This window comes from Colobus angolensis, unplaced genomic scaffold, assembly GCF_000951035.1.
Source record: "Colobus angolensis palliatus isolate OR3802 unplaced genomic scaffold, Cang.pa_1.0 Scaffold129, whole genome shotgun sequence".
Classification (NCBI taxonomy): domain Eukaryota; kingdom Metazoa; phylum Chordata; class Mammalia; order Primates; family Cercopithecidae; genus Colobus; species Colobus angolensis.
Window position 1 is genome coordinate 3,153,713 of NW_012114141.1, and position 19,516 is coordinate 3,173,228.

At 47.5% G+C, this 19,516-nt stretch overlaps 1 protein-coding gene across 1 annotated transcript in view; it reads left to right on the plus strand.

The window, feature by feature from the left end:
• Positions 1-3,438: 3,438 nt before the first annotated feature.
• GALNT15 (polypeptide N-acetylgalactosaminyltransferase 15) overlaps positions 3,439-19,516 on the plus strand; it is a 53,856-nt gene continuing 37,778 nt past the window's right edge. The window contains exon 1 of the mRNA XM_011933705.1: positions 3,439-4,860. Within this exon, the coding sequence (XP_011789095.1) occupies positions 4,316-4,860 (545 nt within the window). The 5' untranslated portion in view covers positions 3,439-4,315. The remainder of the gene's footprint in view (positions 4,861-19,516) is intronic.

Sequence of the window (19,516 nt, forward strand, 5' to 3'; positions counted from 1 at the left end):
TCCAGCTTCCCTTATTCTTGCTGTTTACACCTCAGCTTGAGATGGGAAGAACAGCAATTGGGCCGTTGATGACATCTTCTTGAATTGCTTGGGCCAGGTCTGCTATTGCTTTGCAGATTTTTTTTTTTTTTTTTTCACTAGCTGAAGTCTACTGTTCCTTTAGCGAATACTCTCAGACTCTGATTTGTTCTGGCACTTTAACCTGCCATCCACCTGAACAGAAAATTTTCATTTTTTTCTAGGCAAATAGCAGACTTTTTAACACCAAAGCTGACATGGCTTATGAGAAAACAGACAGATGAAAAGCTAGAGAGAGAAACATACAGACACCCCAGTGGCAGTCTAATTTTGGTGTTGATCATCTCACCTCTCTGAGCACTGAGACAGCCTAGAGGTTAGATCAACGATGCTCTGAGTCCCAGGAGAGACCCATGGCCTGCGTCTGGTCACCAGATCTAGTTTATCTTGAACTGGAGCCAAGAATCCCAGGCCAGAGTCACCCAGCCCCAGTTCTTTTGGAAACCTTTTTTCATGGACTGTCTCCATCATGGGAAGGCCAAGGTCAAGCCCCTGGGCTGAGGAGGTTAGTATGACGCCTAGCCTCACTAGAGGTTAGGAAAGAGATGGAATAGTAGAAGAAGAGAATGGAAATGACAGAGCAAGAGCAAGAGTTGAGAGAAGGCGGAGGAGGGTGGGAGGGTGAGGAAGGCAAGAGGAACAGTGTCTGTTTCCTGCGGCTGCCATAACAAAGTCCCACAAGTGGGGTGATTTAAATAACAGAAATGTATGATCTCACAGTTCCAGCGACGAGAAGTCCATGCTCAAGGTGATGGCAGGGCTATTTCTTTCTTAGGACTGTGAAGGAGAGTCTGTTTCATGTCTCTCCTAGCTACCAGTGGTTTCCGGCCATCTTTGATATTCCTTGGCTTTTAGATGCATCACCCAGCCTCTGCCCTCTTCTTCACATGACGTTCTCTGTGTATGCCTGCCTCTGCCCAATTGTCCCCTTTTTGTAAGAACACCAGTCATATTAGACTAGGGTCCACCCTAACAACCTCCTTGTAACTTGATAATCTACAAAGATCCTATTTCCTGTTAAGGCCCCCTTCACAGGTTCCCCAGCAGAGGCAGGGCTTCAATTGTAATTTTGAAGGACACGATTCAACCCATGATGGGAGCAAGGGTGAGGAAGAGAGGAGGAGGGAGCAAGGTCTGGGCCTCATGTGCCAGGTGACAGGGAGGGATGGGAGGAACTGGCAGCAAAGCTGGCAGGGACAGCAGCAAAGTCCTGGGGAGTGGAACAGTGTGCTTTGCGTGCTCTGGAGAAACAGCCGTGAACAATCAGACAAAAGCCCTGCCCTTGTGGAGCTTACATTTTATGGGAGTGGGTGGAGAAACGGACAATAAACACCTTAGTATTTTAATTTGCCAGGTGTTGAGAAGAGCCACAGAGATTCTCAAGGAAAGCCCCGTGTGGAGGAAGGGCTTTCAATGTAGAATGGTGGGTCCAGGAAGGCTTCATTAAATAGATGACATTGGAGTGAACACAAAAATGAAGAAATGAGCCATATGGATGACTGTCTGGGGAAAGAGTGCTCAAGTGGCGGGCTGGCCAGGGTGACAGCTCTGGGGTGGGCTGTTCTTGGCAAGTTCAAGCACAATGTTGCTGGAGATGAGTGGAAGATGGTGACTGTGCACACTCAGTTTTCTGAAGGCCTCCGGGATTTGAAACCTTCTAATCCTTCATCCTCATTAACCTCAAAATGTCCCCAGAAATTCAGAACTACATCTCCCAGGGTGTCTGCCTCTTGAATTTGGAAATGACACAGTATCCCCACCTGGCAATACACCCTGATTTGAGATTTGGAAGACACAATTCAATCCAGAAATTGCTAAGTACTGTCCACTGGGGCATTACAATGGGATCCCAGAACAACCATATGTAACCCACTATTTCACCTCTGACTTCATGAAAACACATGTGTACACACGCTTGTGCATGTGTGTGTGCACAGACACACCACACACACTGGAAGAAACAACTGAGTCAAAAGGTAAGACTTTTTTTTATGAGATTTTCAAGCTGACATTCTAAGATCAAAGACAAAAACAATGAGAAGTTCATTGCAGGACTTCCCCAATGGCAGTTTTTCCCCCTCCACTCTTGGTTGCAGACAGCATGGCTGCTTTACAGTCATCAAAAGAAACACAGCTCATGGTGATGGCCAGCTATCCTTCAATGTGTTCAAGACAGAAGCCCGAAAACTGAGCATGCTGGATTCTCTTCTCCCTTCTACCTACCTCACTCCCTCAGTGATCTCAGGTCTCACAGCTTCAAACACTATCTGAGTGCTGCTGGAGTCCAGCTTTGTATGTGCAGGCCAGACCTCCCCCTGACCTTCAGCTATCCCACATCCTGCTGCCTCCACTTCACCTCCTCTTAGCTGTCTAAAGGACACCTCAAATGTCACATGTTCCAAACCAAGCCACTGGCATTCATCTCCTTCCACCTTCTCTCCTTCCCCATCTTGGTTAATGGCATCTCTATTCTTCCAACTACTCAGACCAAAAATTTGAACTCATCCTTGACTCTTCTCTTCCTCTCACATTAGTCATTAATTCATCAGCAAATCCTATATGTTTTTCCTTAAAGTATATCCACAAGCTGACCCCTGTCACCACTGATACCACTTAGTGCAAGCCAAGAACCTCTTGGTTGGTCTCCCTGCTCCTGCTCTTTGCCCCCCACTGATTAGTCTCAACCCAGCAGCCAGAATGATCCAGTTAAAAGCCAAGTCAGATTGTGTCTCTCCTCTAAGGGCTCCTCTGTCACTCAGAGGAAAAGCCAAAGTTCCTTCAATGCAACCAGGGGGTGTCTTGCATGGTCCTCCTGCCCCCCGCCCCCTTGCCTCTCTTATTCCACTTCCCATCAGGCTCCACCTTGCTCTCTTTGCTTCAGCCATGCTGATCTTTTGCTGTTCCTCAGACATGCCGGCATACTCTTGCCCTAGAACCTTCACATTTATCATTCTGTCTGCCTCGAACGCTCAACCTCAGATAGCTGTGCAGCCCTCTTCTTTACACAAATGATAACTCTTCCATGAAGCCTTTCTCCACCACTCAATGTCCATTTCCAAGCCCAGCCCATGCTCCCCAGCCCCATGCCTGCTCTGCTTTTTTGCCTTCATCCTCATCACCATCTGACCCAGTGGATAGTTTTAATTGTATCTCTCACTAGAATGCAAGCTCCATGAGACACACATTTTTGTCTGTGTTACTCATTGCTCTACTTCCAGTTCCCAGAACAGTTTTGGCACATAGCGTGTGTTCGTTAATTACGTGTTGGTTAAATGAAGGAAGCTTTATGATGGAAGGAGCAATTCACTCCTCTTCCAGTGTCCCCCTCAGTGCCCGGGGCAGAACAGGCCTTCAGCTGCTCTTGCGGGAGCAGGAGGGACTTGCAAAATCATCTCCCTTAGCTCCCTCATTTTCAGGAGGACAAGGACAGTGGTCCCCAGGAAGGGAAGGAGAGTCCAACGTAGTTTGGCTGATCCCCTGTGGGAGGCTGAGGTACAGACAGACAGCTGCAGCTCCTTGTATCTGTGCCACACACACAGCCTTTCTGAATCAGAGGGTATTATTCTTTCCTTCTGAACTCTTGGGATATTCCTGTTTTGATTTGGCTGTAGCAGTGACGACGCCGAGTTGTGCAAAGCCTGGGAACAGTGAGGGCATTAGGACCAGGAGTGAGGCGCACGCTTGGCTCTGGGTTGTGTCTGGCAGAGGGATCTCGGCTGAGTGGAGCTATGTGTGAAAGGAAACCAGGCACTGCCTGCCGGCTTTACATCTGTTGATCTGACCTGACTGGAAGCGTCCAAAGAGGGACGGCTGTCAGCCCTGCTTGACTGAGAACCCACCAGCTCATCCCAGACACCTCATAGCAACCTATTTATGCAAAGGGGGAAAGAAACACCTGAGCAGAATGGAATCATTATTTTTTTTCCAAGGAGAAAACCGGGGTAAAGGGAGGAAAGCAATTCAATTTGAAGTCCCTGTGAATGGGCTTTCAGAAGGCAATTAAGGAAATCCACTCAGAGAGGACTTGGGGTGAAACTTGGGTCCTGTGGTTTTCTGATTGTAAGTGGAAGCAGGTCTTACACATGCTGTTGGGAAATGTCAGGAGCAGGTTAAGTGACTGGCAGAAAAACTTCCAGGTGGAACGAGCAACCCAGGTTCTGCTGCAAGCTTGAAGGAGCCTGGAGTGGGAGAAAGCGAACTTGAACATGACCTGTTGCATTTGGCAAGTTCCAGCAACATGCTCCTAAGGAAGCGATACAGGCACAGACCACGCAGACTCCAATTCCTCCTGCTGCTCCTCATGCTGGGATGCGTCCTGATGATGGTGGCGATGTTGCACCCTCCCCCGCACACCCTGCACCAGACTGTCACAGTCCAAGCCAGCAAGCACAGCCCTGAAGCCAGGTACCGCCTGGACTTTGGGGAATCCCAGGATTGGGTACTGGAGGCTGAGGATGAGGGCGAAGAGTACAGCCCTCTGGAGGGCCTGCCACCCTTTATCTCACTGCGGGAGGATCAGCTGCTGGTGGCCGTGGCCTTACCCCGGGCCAGAAGGAACCAGAGCCAGGGCAGGAGAGGTGGTAGCTACCGCCTCATCAAGCAGCCGAGCAGGAGGCAGGGTGAGGAAGCCCCAAAGAGGGACTGGGGGGCCAAGGAGGAGGACGGGGAGGTGTCTGAAGAAGAGGAGCTGACCCTGTTCAGCCTGGACCCACATGGCCTCCAGGAGGCACTCAGTGCCCGCATCCCCCTCCAGAGGGCTCTGCCTGAGGTGCGGCACCCGCTGTAAGTAAGGCCCTTGTTTTCCCTTCCCTGATCCCAGGGCATGATCAGGTGGTAGCAAACTCGGGGACGCAAACTTTCCGTACCTTGCCTCTCCTGTCCTTAGAGCAAGTGCTTTTCAAGATGCAGTACCTGGGCCAGCAGCGTCAGCATTCCCCGGGCACTGGTGGGTTCTCAGAAATGCAGATTCTCAGACCCCATCCCAGACCTGCCAAACAAGAAACCCTGGGTGGGGTCCAGTGATCTCTATGAACAAGCCCTTCAGGTGAGAACCATGGTCCTAGAAAGCAGAAAGTGAGGACTCTTGCTTGTTCATTCTCTTCTCCGTCCTGGGTTCTAGTTCTTCTGTCTTTAGGTCAAATGGCTTGGTTTCTACAACACAGAAGGGAGGTTAGAGCAGATATTCCCCAGTTCTAACCCCCTGACTCCACTCCATTTTGATTTTAGGGCTATTGTTAGTGTTTGCTTTTAGTTTGGATCAAAATAACAATTGCAGTTTACATTTAGGGGGCTCTTCCCATGTGTCTGGATTTACTTTACAAGCTTTTAATGTATTAACTCATAAAGTCCTGGAAAGTCCTCGCAGCTCTGCAAGATGGGTGCTAGTAATATCATCATGCTTATTCTATAGGTATGAAAACAAGGCAAAGTGGCTTTCGCAGTCACGCTGCTAGTAGGTAACAAAGTCGGGATTTGAATGCAGGCATGCGAGCTCCAGTCCGCCTGACCCACCGCTCCATGCCACCCTCCTTGGGTCACTAGACTAAGGAAACAAGTCCAGTGCCTGAGAGCCAGAATACTGTGCTGACTGCAATTTACCCTGCCAGGGCGGCCCCGGCCCCAGGAGGTGAGCTGAGAAGTGTAGGTGATGTGCAGAGCTGTGCCCAGGGAGATGCTAGCCCATCCTCCACACCTCCTGCTCCCTTACTGTCACCATGGCTGGCCACTGAGGAGGGAACCTTGGTTACCAGCACCCAGGGAGCAAGGCAGCTGCTTAGTTTTAGTTTGGTGATTTAGGTCCCTTTTCCTACGGGCCATTGCTCCTCCCAGAGCCTGGAGAGTTTCCTGGAAAGCAAACATTTGTGCAGAGCAGCAGTTGGAGGTAGGGCCACACATTCCTCGGATCCCTGATCTAGTTCCCCTCAGCCTGGATGCTCAGTCACTCGCACTCAAGGGTGTGCAATTGCAGAGACAGCAGCGGGAGTGAACATCTCCTTAAATTGTGTGCCCTAGGTGCCTCACTCACCTCACCCTACTTCCATTTCAACCCCGCGACACTGTTTTTAAGCCTTACCTTTAAAAGCTGTTTTCAGGAAATTCCTACCCCATTCTAGTTTTGTGCCCTCCCTGCACCCTGGAGTTACTACAACTAAATCCAAATGATCATTGATGTATTTATCATTCAAATGCCTGCTTTCCCTGCCATGCTGTGAGCCCCTTAGAAAGTAAGGACTGAATTTGTATTGTACATCTCAAAGCCCAACATGCAGTAAAGAAGTGATTGCTGAATGAACAAATACATAGTTTTCAAATTTGTTGACACTATTTTTCATTGGCCTGGAGCAAGAATGAGCATCCTCTTTTTGCCAATGAGAAATACTGCCTGAAACAAGAGGATCCATGACTACCAAAGTGATACGTGTGTGTGACTCGTGTGTTTGCATAGTGCAAATGTGTGGTGAATATGCGTATTTGTAGGTCATGGTATATGTGTGTTCGTGCATGTGTGTTGTATATATTCTCTGTGTTGTGTGTGCACTGCATGATGTGTATTAAATGGATGTCGTGCATGTATGTGTGGTACATGCATGTACTGCATTGTGTGGTGCCTATACACTTGGTGCATGTGACTTTGTGTATGTGGTATGATATGCACAGGTATGCATTGTGCATTGTATTGTCTTGTGTGCATGTGTGTTAATGTGCATGTATTATGTGCATGGTTCATATATGTATATTGTATTGGGGTGATGTCACATGCATTGTTCATCTGGGTGTGTGTTGCGGTTTGCTATTTGTTTTGCATATGTTTATGTGGTGCATGTGTGCACAGGTATTGTGTCGTGACTGTTTCTTGTGTATAATGTGCCTCTGTGGTGCATTGTGTTATAAATGCATTGTGTGAATGCTATATGCATACATGTACAAGTGTGTTGTGTTTATTATGCATGTGGTATAAAGTGCATGGATATGTTGCATGTGGCACAAGTGCAGGTCCATTTTGTGGTGTGTGTGCTGTGCACGTAATTTGTATGTGCTGTGTGTGTAGTGTGCATGGGTGTAATTCGTGTGTATTGTGTATCTTGTGCCTGTGCTGTGATGTGCAGTACTGTGCATGTACTGTGCCTGTGTGTGGTGTAGTGTTTGTTTCACATGTTTTTGTGGTACGTGTGTGTATGTATTCTTTGTGTGTTATAAATGTGTGTGGTGTGAGTGATACGCGTGTATGTGTGCAAGCATGTTGTGTGTGTTATGCATGTAGTGTGATGTTCATGAGTGTGTGATGTGCACTGTGAGGTGCGTGGTGCAAGTCTGGGTACATTTTGTGCTGTGTGTGTTTGATGTGCACTTGTGTGTTTATGTGTGTGTGCAACACTTCAGTGGTTGCTTCTTCCAGCCAGAGTAACCAACTCGTCTTCACTTGCCGCCTGAGACTTCCCAGATTTTAGCACTGAAAGTCCCAGGCGGTCGGGAGGAAACTCCTCAACCCCTGCGAAGGGAGATGATTGGATTCTCCAATCCCCAGCTTGCCAGGGTTCTCACGGAACGGCCGCCAGCTCTGTGCGGAGGTGCTCAGCGCCCTCTGCTGGCCCCGACTGGGGCGTGCGGCCTGCGCAGCCCAGGCCTTGGCCGCAGACTCCCCTCTCCAGTCTGCGGTTCAAGCTCTGGCGCCTTCCCTTCCCTGGATTCCTCGCCTGCGTACACAAGACAGTTCCTGCAAAGCAAGGCAAACGATCTCCACCCTCCCCCCAGGGTGACAGGACTCTTCTCCTACCCGTTTAAATCTGGGCCACACTACAACACATAAGAGAAACAGCCATATGTTAAGCGCCTGCTGTATGCGGGCCCTGCACGCTGCTTTCCCACCAGGACCAGACAAGCCCCTCTGGCTCAGTTCCTACACCCGAAGGCCCAAACTAGCTCTGCCTGTTGTCCTTTCCCCCCTGCCCAGGCCACAGGCCTTTTTCTGAGTACCTCTAGGGTCACTTCTGGAGGTCAGTTTGAATAGGTGGCATTTAAGGATAATCACCAATGACGCAAGAGCAAAAAAGAAAAATATCAGTGGAAAAGAGGTCAAAAGACAGTCTCTGAAAAGAGAGGCAAAATTATAGCGAGCCTTTACTGAGCACTTACTATGTGCTAGAGGCTCTGCTAAGTGGTTTTTGTTTTCAACTCTTTGTAGAAAACCTATAAGGTAGGTTTCATTTCATGGATGAGGAAACTGAGGCACAGAAAGATGGAGGGACTGGTGCCAGGTTATCTGACCGGGTGAGTCTGACACCAAAGTCACCCTCTTAACCACCACGCTACACTTTGCAAGTCTGCCACTCTCCAGATCAGAGATTGGGCAAGTTACATGGGCTGGAAGTGTTTCAAATTTGTTCTTACAATGGGGAGAACTCACACGGCTCCATGGGGAGACGCTTGGGGAAATGCTTATCACAGCATCCTTGGTGGTGTGGAGGAGCTAGAAGCCACCTGGTTGTCACGTCACAGGGCAAGAGAAGTTGGGTGCACCCTATGAGATACTCAGCCTGAGTTAGAAGCAGCAGACTCTGGGTACATTCAACAATGAAGGGAGACCTTAAAAATCCCCTGCTGAGTGAAAAAGTAAGGCACAGAAGGCGGGCTACAGCACTCTATCATTAGGGGAAATGTAAATCCATGCACACTAACCAATCCATTCTTTACAGGAACAGATCAAACTCAAATGAAATGGTTGTGCTGTGGGAAAGGGAGGGCCCTCAGGGCAGAGGTGGGGATAAAACTGAATGAATACTCAGGCAAAATAGAGAGGAGCCCATGATATAACCACAAACAGAAACGGGATTAACTCAGCCCTTGAAAGCTGCTGTCAAAGAAGGGGCGGGAGGAAAAAGCCCTGCCCATTTAGCCTCCTGTAGCATGGATGGCTTTCAAAGTTCTTCCAGGCCCCAGCTCTCCTTTGATCATCCTGGCACCCAGTGCAGGGGCAATGGATTCCTAGGATCAAAGAGGCTGCTGAGTGAGCCAGTGCTTTATAATCTACATCTAGGGACGAACTTGAGCGTGCATCAGAACACCTAGAAGGCTTGTTAAAATACAGATTCCTGGCTTCCATTCCTGTAGTTTCTAATCCAGTGGGTGTGAGATTTAACATTTGCATTTCTGCAAACTCCTGGTACTGCTGCTGCTGCTGCTGCTGATCCAGAGACACTTTGAGAACCTCTGCTCTAAGGCACACTCTTTATGCCAAACAGACTGGCCACGGCAGTGCTCCTCAGACTTTAAGGTGCGTGTGAATCATCTAGGCATCCTGTTAAAATGCAGTCAAATTCAGCAGGTCAGGAGGGCAGCCTCAGATGCTCCATTTCCATCAAAGGCACTCCAAGGTGGCACCAGCACTGCTGGCCCGCAGAGCACATTTTTCAACAGCAAGGAGTTACACCACGACTTCCCAAACGTATGTGCACACCCAACCCCCTCACTTGTTAAAGACGTAATTGCTTGTTAAAGACACAGGGATGTTCAGACCCCCTCACTGGCCATGCTCCAGAGTTCTGAGTTGGAGCCCAGTAATCTGAATTTTTTTAAGCTGATGCTAGACAGTCTGGGGAACTAGAGGTGAAGAAAGCGAGTGGAGAGCTGGTAGAGTTTGGGAAGTTTCCACGTAGGAAGCAATGCTAGAGTCAGACAATAGAGAAGAGAGCAGAGAGGAACAGGCTCCCTCATGGCCCCAGGGGTTTGTCTCAAACAGAAATGTCAGCTCAGTGGTAGCTGGCTGTGTGCTATCTGCTTTTAACTTGCCTTTATGGTTCAGCCTGTGTTTCCCTGGTTTATGTACCCATAGCTGTGATTAAACAGTTGTGGACCTGGGGTTGAATCCTGGTACCACCTGTACTGTGTGACCTTGTACAAGTCACTCAACCTCTCTGAGCCTCAGTTCCTCAACTGTAAAATGGGATAATAATAACACCCTTGCCTAAGGTTGTAGAGAAAATGAGATACAACGTGTGATGATTTTCCTTGTGTATTAAGTCCAAACAGAAGTTGCCTTTATCATATTCTTGAGTAAATGGCACAGGAGTAAGTTGGAGAGATGGAGAAAAATGGAGCTGTCGATATCACATTGCTGTCCTTTCTCTGACTGAAAAGTTATTTTCTGGCCCTGGAGGCTGCTAAATCATCATAAATGTGCAAGTACAGAGGAATTATCCGGAAAGTCTTAAAAACTATTCATACTCATGCTCCACTTCCAAGGATTTCTATTTAGTTGGTCTGGGGTGAGGCCTGGGCATCAAGAGCTTAAAACTCCCCAGGTGGTTCTATCATGCAGCCGGGCTGAGAACCAGGGCTGCAAGGCCCTAGGTGGTCAATGGCTCTTCATAGCCAGTGGGGAGAGCTGAGAGAGGTATCTTCTCCTTTGTTCCCCACTTCCTGCCCCAGAGGCCGTAATGGGCATGGGGTCAGAGGGAAGGGCAGGAGCGGGAGAATCGCCTTGGCTGCAGCTTTGTTGTCAAGTAGAAGATGGTGTTGCAATCCACGCAGGGTCCACTCAGTTCCCTGCAAAGCCTCTGTCCTGCCAGGCCGTGATTCACCCCAGGATAACTCCCCACACCCCTTGTTGGCTCTGATAGCCTGACCTGCAAAAGAGGAAGGAGGCAGCTGACAGGGCATCAATAAATCCGAGAGGGTAGACATGCCCTTTGGGATGAGGGACAAGAACAGGAACAGGCTGGGCTTGAGACCTGGGGCTGGAGCTCAGCTCAATTCCCCCCACAAGAGAGGGAAGACAACCCAGTGTGGGCAGTGTGAGTGGTGCCTATGGGGCCTGCCTGTAAGTCATGAAGGGATGCCACAAACACCAAGCTTCCAGCCCTCCAGTCCACGGTGGCCGCAGCAGAGGCAGTACCTCCTCTAGACCTCCATTCTGGATCCATTACCCCTCAGTGGGGTTGCAGTGTAGACAATGCTGAGTACATATCACCCTTTTTTGGGTCAAATGCACTCACCGTAGCAAGTGTGGTAGGGTCTTGCTCTGCACTTTAGCACAAACCCAGCTGGCCTTGGGGGTTAGATTAGACGTGGCTAATCTGTACCTTGTCCTGGGGTGGGGGAAATTGATATTATTTACTCCAGTGCCACTCATAGTGTGGTCCTCAGACCTGCAGCCTCAGAAATGCAGACCCCTCAGACCCCACTTAAACCTACTAGATGAAATCTCTATTCTAACAGGATCCCTAGGTGATTTCCATTCGTGTTAAAGTTTGAGCGCCATTATGAGGCCAGTGGTTCACGGCCCCACTCACATTAGAACCAATGAATCGTCATGCCAAGTCTCCAACCCAGACCAAGTAAATGTGATTTATAGGAATTCACTCTCTAAGTGATTCTAATGTGTAGCCAGGCTAAGGACCACTGCTTAGGGCTCTTTAGGTGACTAAGAACAGAGATGCTTTAGTCACTTAAGGTGATGGAGTTACTGCAAGTGTACATAGGAAGTAAGTAAGAAACAGGGAACTGTCCAGACAAGGCTGAAGGAGGTGAACAGGAGGGAGACCCACGGTGCATAGTTCCTTTGGGGACTTGGTCTTCCTGACATCCTGCAGCAGCAGGGGACCCAGCACCTGGCCAAGTAGTCTGTATATCTGTCAGCTCACCTCCTATTGTCTTGTCACTAACAACCCCTGCCTTCTACTCTAGCTGTGGTCCAGGAACCAACAGCATCAGCATTACCTGGGAGCTCACCAGAAATGCAGAATCTCAGGCCCCACCCTAGACCTACTTGACCTAAGTCTGCATTTAATGAGGTCCTGGGTGGTTCAAGGGCATATGGACACCGGAGAGGCACTGAGCTACCTCTTGGCTTCTACCACCCCATCTTTGGATGACTGTCTGCTCTATGACCTGCTATCAATTGCTCACTTTTTGCATGTCTAAAGCTCATACTTCTCGAGATGGAGGATCTGGCAGGTTTCTCTGGCCACTAGCCCGGGGAGGCTGTCCCTGTATAGGTGGAACTGTGGCTCCAGGATGCTTCATAGGCCTCTGGTCAGTGTTCACACCAGTGACTCCCAGTCTGTGCCTTTCTCTGGTTCAGAGGTAGGGGCCAGGATCAGAGCAAGCCAAGGGTCCCCTGAATCCCCCGGAAGTAAGCTGTGGGACTTTGGAGAACCCGCCCAAAGAGAAGGGGATGGCATGTACCTTGTGACCATGGAGAATGACAGGCTGGCAGCATCAGCCTCCACTGCAGACTCCGGCCCTTTCCTCCCATCTCTCTTGTCTGCAAGCTTTTTCATCCATTCCTCCAACGGCTCAGCTCCAGACTGTGTCCCAGCCCAGCAGCCTCAGGCCTGGCCTAGACGTTGGTGTGGTGTTCCCAAGATAAGTGCCACCAATTACAGGCAAGCTGGGGTTTTCTTGTAATGTAGGAACTTGGCTCTGTGGGATTACTCCCCTGTTAATCTTGACAACCAGCTTGCACACTTCCTGAGAACAAGATCAGTGTCTTCCTTCCTTCAGTGAACAAATATTTATTTAACAACTATCAGAAGTAAGAAGGTAAGCAATATCCAGCCCCAACCCCAAGAAGCTTGGGGTGCAATGGGGGATGCAGACAAGCAAACAGGCTGATACATCAGTGGGATCAGGACTGAGATAGAGAAGCCTACCCGAGTGGGAGCCTCCACTGATTTGATAGGAACTGGGAGTCAGTATCCCCAAAACAGCTTTAGGAAACCTGGCAGAAATCTTTCTACTCTGGCCAGGCAAGGGGAGGGAGGGAAGAGCGTCAGTACTACAGCCAGGCCATCTGGTGCAATGCTGTGACTCATTCTCTTCAGAGCCATCATCCAAATCCATTTTTCCAAGTTCACAGGGGATCCTGGGGCTGCATGAAAAGAGGGTGTGCATCTGTGTGTAAACACAAGACACCAGACTCCTCTGATCTTGGAGTGTGAAAATAAAAAGCTAGCCTGCAGAACAGCTCTGCTAGGCTAAGATTATCCCTTTTAATCCAGGACACACCCCTGGGCTGGAGAAAGGTATCAACATCCCTGTGTTGGCTAATTAGGGATTAAACCCGGGTTGATTTGATTCCAAAGCCCTTGGTCGTTCCTGTCCCACTGCTCCCACTCAGAGGATGAACAAAGGAGATCAGGGGTGGGGTTTTGGACACTTGAGTGACACATACAAACCGAGATAGTAAAATATTCACCGGATATTTCCTTGAAGCACAGAGAAATTAGCCTCATTATTTAACAATAAAAACAAACATTTCTTCCTGGATCCTCTGCATAAGTCCCTAGTCGCTTGGGGCCTTGCTTTACGATGTTCAAGAGCCTTTGCCCTGCCCTGCCTCATTGGTTAGCTCAGCAATGCTATGAATGTCTTTCCTTCAGTTTCTGGAACATACCAGACCTTCCCACCTCTGGGCCTTATCAGAGGCTGTGACACCTGCCAGGCATGCCATTCCTCACCTGTACTCTCTCTCTGGGCTCGGTCCTACCCACCCTTCAGGTCTCAACTTTGATTTCATGTCCCTACCTCCAGAACGTCTCACTACAGCTGTTGAATAATGATTTGGTTATGTTTAACAGAATACAAACTCCATGCTATTAGGGGCTATCTTAGTTTAGATTTCCCCCAGAGAAGATCCTGAAAGAAGGCTTTATTTTGCAGGTTATCCCAGGAAGCACGGGTAGGGGCCCAGGAAAGTGAAGCAGAGACTAGAAGGCAGCCCCTGAGAGAGGCATGTGTTCAAGGCAGCTACCTCTGTGGGCAGCTGGAGCTCAACCCTTGGAGACAATGTGGAACATGCGCGCATCTCAGCGCTTCCCACCCTCTGCCCTTAGGGGTGAGGGTGCTGGGTGTTTAATAAACCAACTCTTTTCAATCACTGGCTGAGCACAGCTCACTGGAGTGGGGTAGGGGTTAATTTTCCAGCTCTTCAGGGATGCTCTGACTGGGGAAATCACACTGGTCAGTCAGAGAAAGCCCTAGGGCCATTAGAAGTTGAGCCATCCTGTATTATAATGAGATGGCCCAAGAGGATATGGGCAGGGGCACCATGGATTGTGCTTCAGGCATCATATCTATTTCAGTCATCTTTCCGTCCTAACACACAATAGGCTGTCAATAAATATCCGTTAAATGACTTGATAGAGAGATGGAAGGTGAAGATTAAAGAGAAAATCACAATGAAAATAGGTGGGCCTGTCTAGAGCCTCCTCAATGAATAAACATCCTATTTCCTTACTCTGAGCTTCTTGGCAGCCACACTGAAAAATAAAAAAAAGACGATATTCTTATGTGTATTCTTCATGAGGAGGAAGCACACCAGTTGCTCAGATGAAGGAAAGTATTTTGTGGCACTTATATCTGCAAGGACTTTTCTTCCAAAGCATCAGAGTGGGGATAAGAAGTGACAGGGGGACAACGTCCTCAATAGGTTCCCTCAGTAATGGAGAGCTGGTTTCCTAAAAGTGATTCTGGCATTGTCCCCTGATGAAAGCTGGGAGCGCGATGACAAGCATGACTCCCTGTAAGCACATTTGTAAGGCAGCCAAGACAGGGGGGTCAAGTAAGTTGCCTTTCGAAGACATGAAGGAATCAGCATAGACAGTGCAGAATGTGTGGAGGAACTAATGGATCGCATGTTTTTCAAATAACCTTCCATCATTGTCCCTTTATGACTCTGAATCAGAACATTCTGCTAGCGCTATATAGTCCAAGATGGTGATAGATAGATAGAAAGATGATAGATAGATAGATAGATAGATAGATAGATAGATAGATAGATAGCAGCATACTATCAGTTCTTTGCTGTGTAACTTTAAACAAGTCATTTAAGCTCTCTGGGCTGTAGCTTCCTCATCTTAAAAATGGGAAAGTGTGTCCATGATCTAGTGCTGTATTATGCACCTTATCAAAACTTAGTAGATTTTAAAAAAGAGATATTTTTAAAACTTTGGTGCTTCAAAGGATGTCATCAAGAAAGTGAAAAAGACCATCCAAGAGTAGAAGAAAATGTTTGTAAGTCCTATATTAGATAAGAGATTTGTATCCAAAATACAAAAAGAACGCTTACAACCCAACAATTAAACAACAAAACACTCCATTTTAAAACAGGCAAAGGATTTGAATAGACATTTCTTCAGAGAAGACTTAAAAATGGTCAATAGCACATGAAAAGATGCTCAAATCATTCGTCAGTAGGAAAATACAAATCAAAACCACAATGAGATGTCATTTTACTCCCACTAGGATGGCTGAAGTAAAAGACAGTGCAAGTGCTGACAAGGATGTGGGGAAATTGGAACACTCACACATTGCTGGTGGGACTATAAAATGGTGCAACTGCTTTAGAAAACAGTTTGGCAGTTCCCCAAAATGTTAAACATGGAGCTATCATATGACCAGTTATACCAGTCCTAGGTATATACTCAAGAAAATTAAAAACATGTTCACTCAAAAACTTATACATGAATATTCATAGTAGCATTAGTCATAATATAAGTCAAAATAGGAGCAACCCAAATGTCCATCAACTGATGAATGGACAAACAAAATATGGTATATTCAAACAAGGAAATATTGGGCAGTAAAAAGAAATGAAATACTGATATAGACCACAACATGATGAAGCTTGAAAACATTATGCTAAGTGAAAGAAATCAGTCACAAAAGGCCACATGTTATGTCATTTCATTCATATGAAGTGTTCAAAGTAGGCAAGTCTATAAAGACAGAAAGTAGGTTAGTGGTTGCCACGTGCTGCGGTAGTTGTGGTAGCAGTGGAAACTGACGGCCAGTGGGTAGTAGGTTTTTAGGGGTGGGGTGTTGCAAATGTTCTCGAATTAGATAGTGGTGATGGCTGCCCACCTTTATACTTGAATCCATGGAATTGTACACTTTATAAGGGTGGACATTATCGTATGTGAATTATATCTCAATAAAAATATTATTAAAACATTAGTGATTTCAGGCCGGGCGTGGTGGCTCACTCCTGTAATCCCAGCACTTTGGGAGGCCAAGGCGGGTGGATCACAATGTCACGAGTTCAAGACCAGCCTGACCAACATGGTGAAACCCCGTCTCTACAAAAAATACAAAAATTAGCCAGGCATGGTGGTGCACGTCTGTAATCCCGGCTACTCAGGAGGCTGAGGTGGGAGAATCGCTTGAACCTGAGAGGTGGAGGTTGCAGTGAGCTGAGATAATGCCACTGCACTCCAGCCTGGGCAGAACAAGACTCCGTCTCAAAAAAAAAAAAATTAGTGATTTCAAACAATAACCATTTCTATGTTATGGTTCTGTAATTTGGATCGGACTCAGCTAGGCAGTTCTTCTGCTGATCCCTCCTGGGTTCACCCGTGTACCGTCAGAGGGCTGCTGATTGCATTAAATACTAAGATGGCCTCGCTCTCAGACCTGGCAGCTGATGCTGGTCCTCAGCTGGGGCACTTTAGTTTTTCTTCAAGCAGCCTGTAATCCTCTATTAGGCTACATCGGTTTCATTACGTGGCATCTCATGACAGCAAGTGGAACGCCTTGAGGCTTCATCTTAGGAGTTCTCGAATGTCACTTCTAGTACATTCTATTGGTCTAAGGAAGGCACAAGGCCAGCCAGACTTAGGGGCTGAAGAAATAGATTCCATTTCTTGATGCAAAGAGTGGCTGACTCACATTATAAAGAAACACGGTGAACAGGTATGTTGTGACCATCTTTGCACACATGAAAATTCCTATTTCAAAGGGCATTTGGGAGGATTAAATGCAATGATTCATGTAATAATTCATGCTGCTAAAGCACAGCACCTGGTACATAGGAATCCTCATGAAGTGGTGGCTATGATAAATATTAATAAGACGCTCACATCACAGGTGCTACCCTGTTCCTCCGTTCTCCCTCAGTGAAAACAAATCGTAGACTCAAAGGTGGAAGGATCTTTGGATATTACACAGTGAACCCCTCAGTGTCAGACGTGGGAACTAGGTTTCAGAGGAGAGAAGTGACAGACTTGTCCCAGGCCCCTTATCTTCCTTCCCTTAAGGGGGATTCCGAGGTCTGAGCATGACCGAAGGTCTTCATCCAGGGCACATGGCACATCTCCTAGCACATCTAGCTTCATGCTCTTCCCCCCAGACCATTATCCTGGCTCAGGCTGTACACACTTGCAAGGGGGCGTCTCAGAGGAAAAGAATCACAAAAGGCGAAGTGTTGCCTGTGGGTGAAGGAAGAGGAGTCTTGCCCAGTGGTGGAAGGGAGAAGTTACAGGAACTCACTTGGCACAAAATGGCAGCTATAGGTCGTGTCCCATCACAGACATGTTTGGCCACACAGTTTTATTTTAAAATGTTGGATTAGTGGCCAACATTAAAAAATTAAGAGATTTCCCAGAAACAATTCAGGTTTCTGGCTTTTTCTGAAAATCAGGAAGATGTGGCAAAACTGTACCAAATTTCCTCCCAGTAACATCAGCTGTTCCTTTTAGGTGGGCCGTGTGGTCTCTGGCCCACTGCAGCACCCACAGGGCCAGAGTCACATCTCCCTGGTTGGCATTTGAGTTTATGCTCCCTTCAAACCTGAACAAAGGGCTTGGAGCACTAGGAGGGGATGGTGTAGATGCAGTTCAGGACCTTTCAAATATCTCTGTTAGCCAGCTTCCTAGGTTTCCAGTGGCTTCTCTGAATCGCCGCTCAAACCCTCTTCCTAGTTCTGGCTACCCACCCCTCATTCCTTACTGACTGACACTCTGTAAGGTTGGGCGGGAGCCGGGGAGGAAGAGTGGATAGATTGCAAAGCAGATGACAAGTCCTTAGCACCATTTCCCTCTCTGTCCTCACTTCCACCTCTCTCCTTGTGTCCTCTCTCTCCAAGGTCCTCATGGTGACATGAGGAGCCCAGGGTTCCCAAACATGGCTGAGTAGGGCCATACCATCTGGACCATTTCTTATTGTCTCCTCGGCATCTCCCAACACTTTACACACTCACATCAGCTAAGGAGTTGGATGCTTTCTATTACAAGCTTTATCCTCTTGAAGGGAAGTCATCCTGCATTTTAACAAAAAAAAAAAGGAGCCACCAAAGCCACTGGATGAGCAAGGAGATTGGAGAGCTTTGCTCCTGGTGGCAGCCTGAATCATAGGAAATATTTTGCTGTTAGGCCAGTGTTCTAGGGAGATTAGGTCCAGCAGGGAATCTAGCTGAACTCCAATCACCCACCTGGCCTCCTTTGCCTGTAATCCATGAGGTGAACAGCACCGCCATGTTGCATAACTTCAAGAGACACCAGTGCATGGTGATCTCTAGGCATGGCACACACTGGTGTTGGGCAATGCACCAGCCCCAGTGGTTGAGATGAGGAGTAAATGAGATAATGGATAGGAATATCCTACAAATATCAGTGATGGTTATTCCCAGAACACCAGCCCAGTTCCTCTGCTGTGTTGAAGGACATCCTCAGAGACATGTTCAGACAATACCAGAAGCCAGTCAGCACATTCCTACCTGAGAAATAGTAACAGCTTCAAGTTATTGAAAGCCTGCTGTGGACAAAGCACACAACATCTTACACAGCCCTTTAAAGTAACCCTACTTGTTGTCCTCATTTTATTGAGATGAAGAAATTGAAGCTAGAGAGATATCCAGGCACATGAGAGGTTTGCAAGAATCAATAATAGCTAGCATTTTTTGGGCTCTTACTATGAATAAGTACTTCAAATGTATTAGCTCATTTGATCCTTCCAACAACCCCATTTTACAGATAGATGAGCAACATGAGTTTAAATAAATTGTATGTTCAAAATGGATTAATGGAGTCAAAAGGATTGTGAGAAATGAGAATTAATGACTGAAGTATAATTGAGTCTGTTGATCTGGAGACTGCTGAAAGCAAGGATAGTTCTCAGAGAGCTTATGGTACTTGCCCAGGTCACATAAGGACAGACTGGGATGTGAATCCAATGCCAAAACTTGGCCTTTTATCCACTTGATATAACATCAGCTGAACTAACACATTTTTGAGCAAGTTTATCAAGCTAAATGGAGTTGCAGTTTGGCTGCTCTCAGGGACTCTATTTGCTTGTCATACCCTCCTACTTGGTTCTGTGCTGCCACCTGGAACTACGGTCACAGAGAGGACTCATCTCATTTGCCCATCGCTGCATGACTGTGCTGCCCACAGGCTGATGAAGCCCATCCTGGGATGAGGACCATGGACAGCCTTAAACTACATGTACATGTAGTTGGTATCCCTCCCTTCCACTGGTGTCTGGGAGCTACACAGTCTGCACAATCCTCAGGCTCCCCCTCCAGCCCACTGGAAACAAAATAATCCCTGGCTCCTCTTAAAAGCATCTAACAGGCCCCGAGACACAAGACTTTGTCAAATTTGGGGTTATAATATTTAGTTCCACACTCCAAGCCATGTTGTGGGTGCTGGGCCTTCTCACAAAC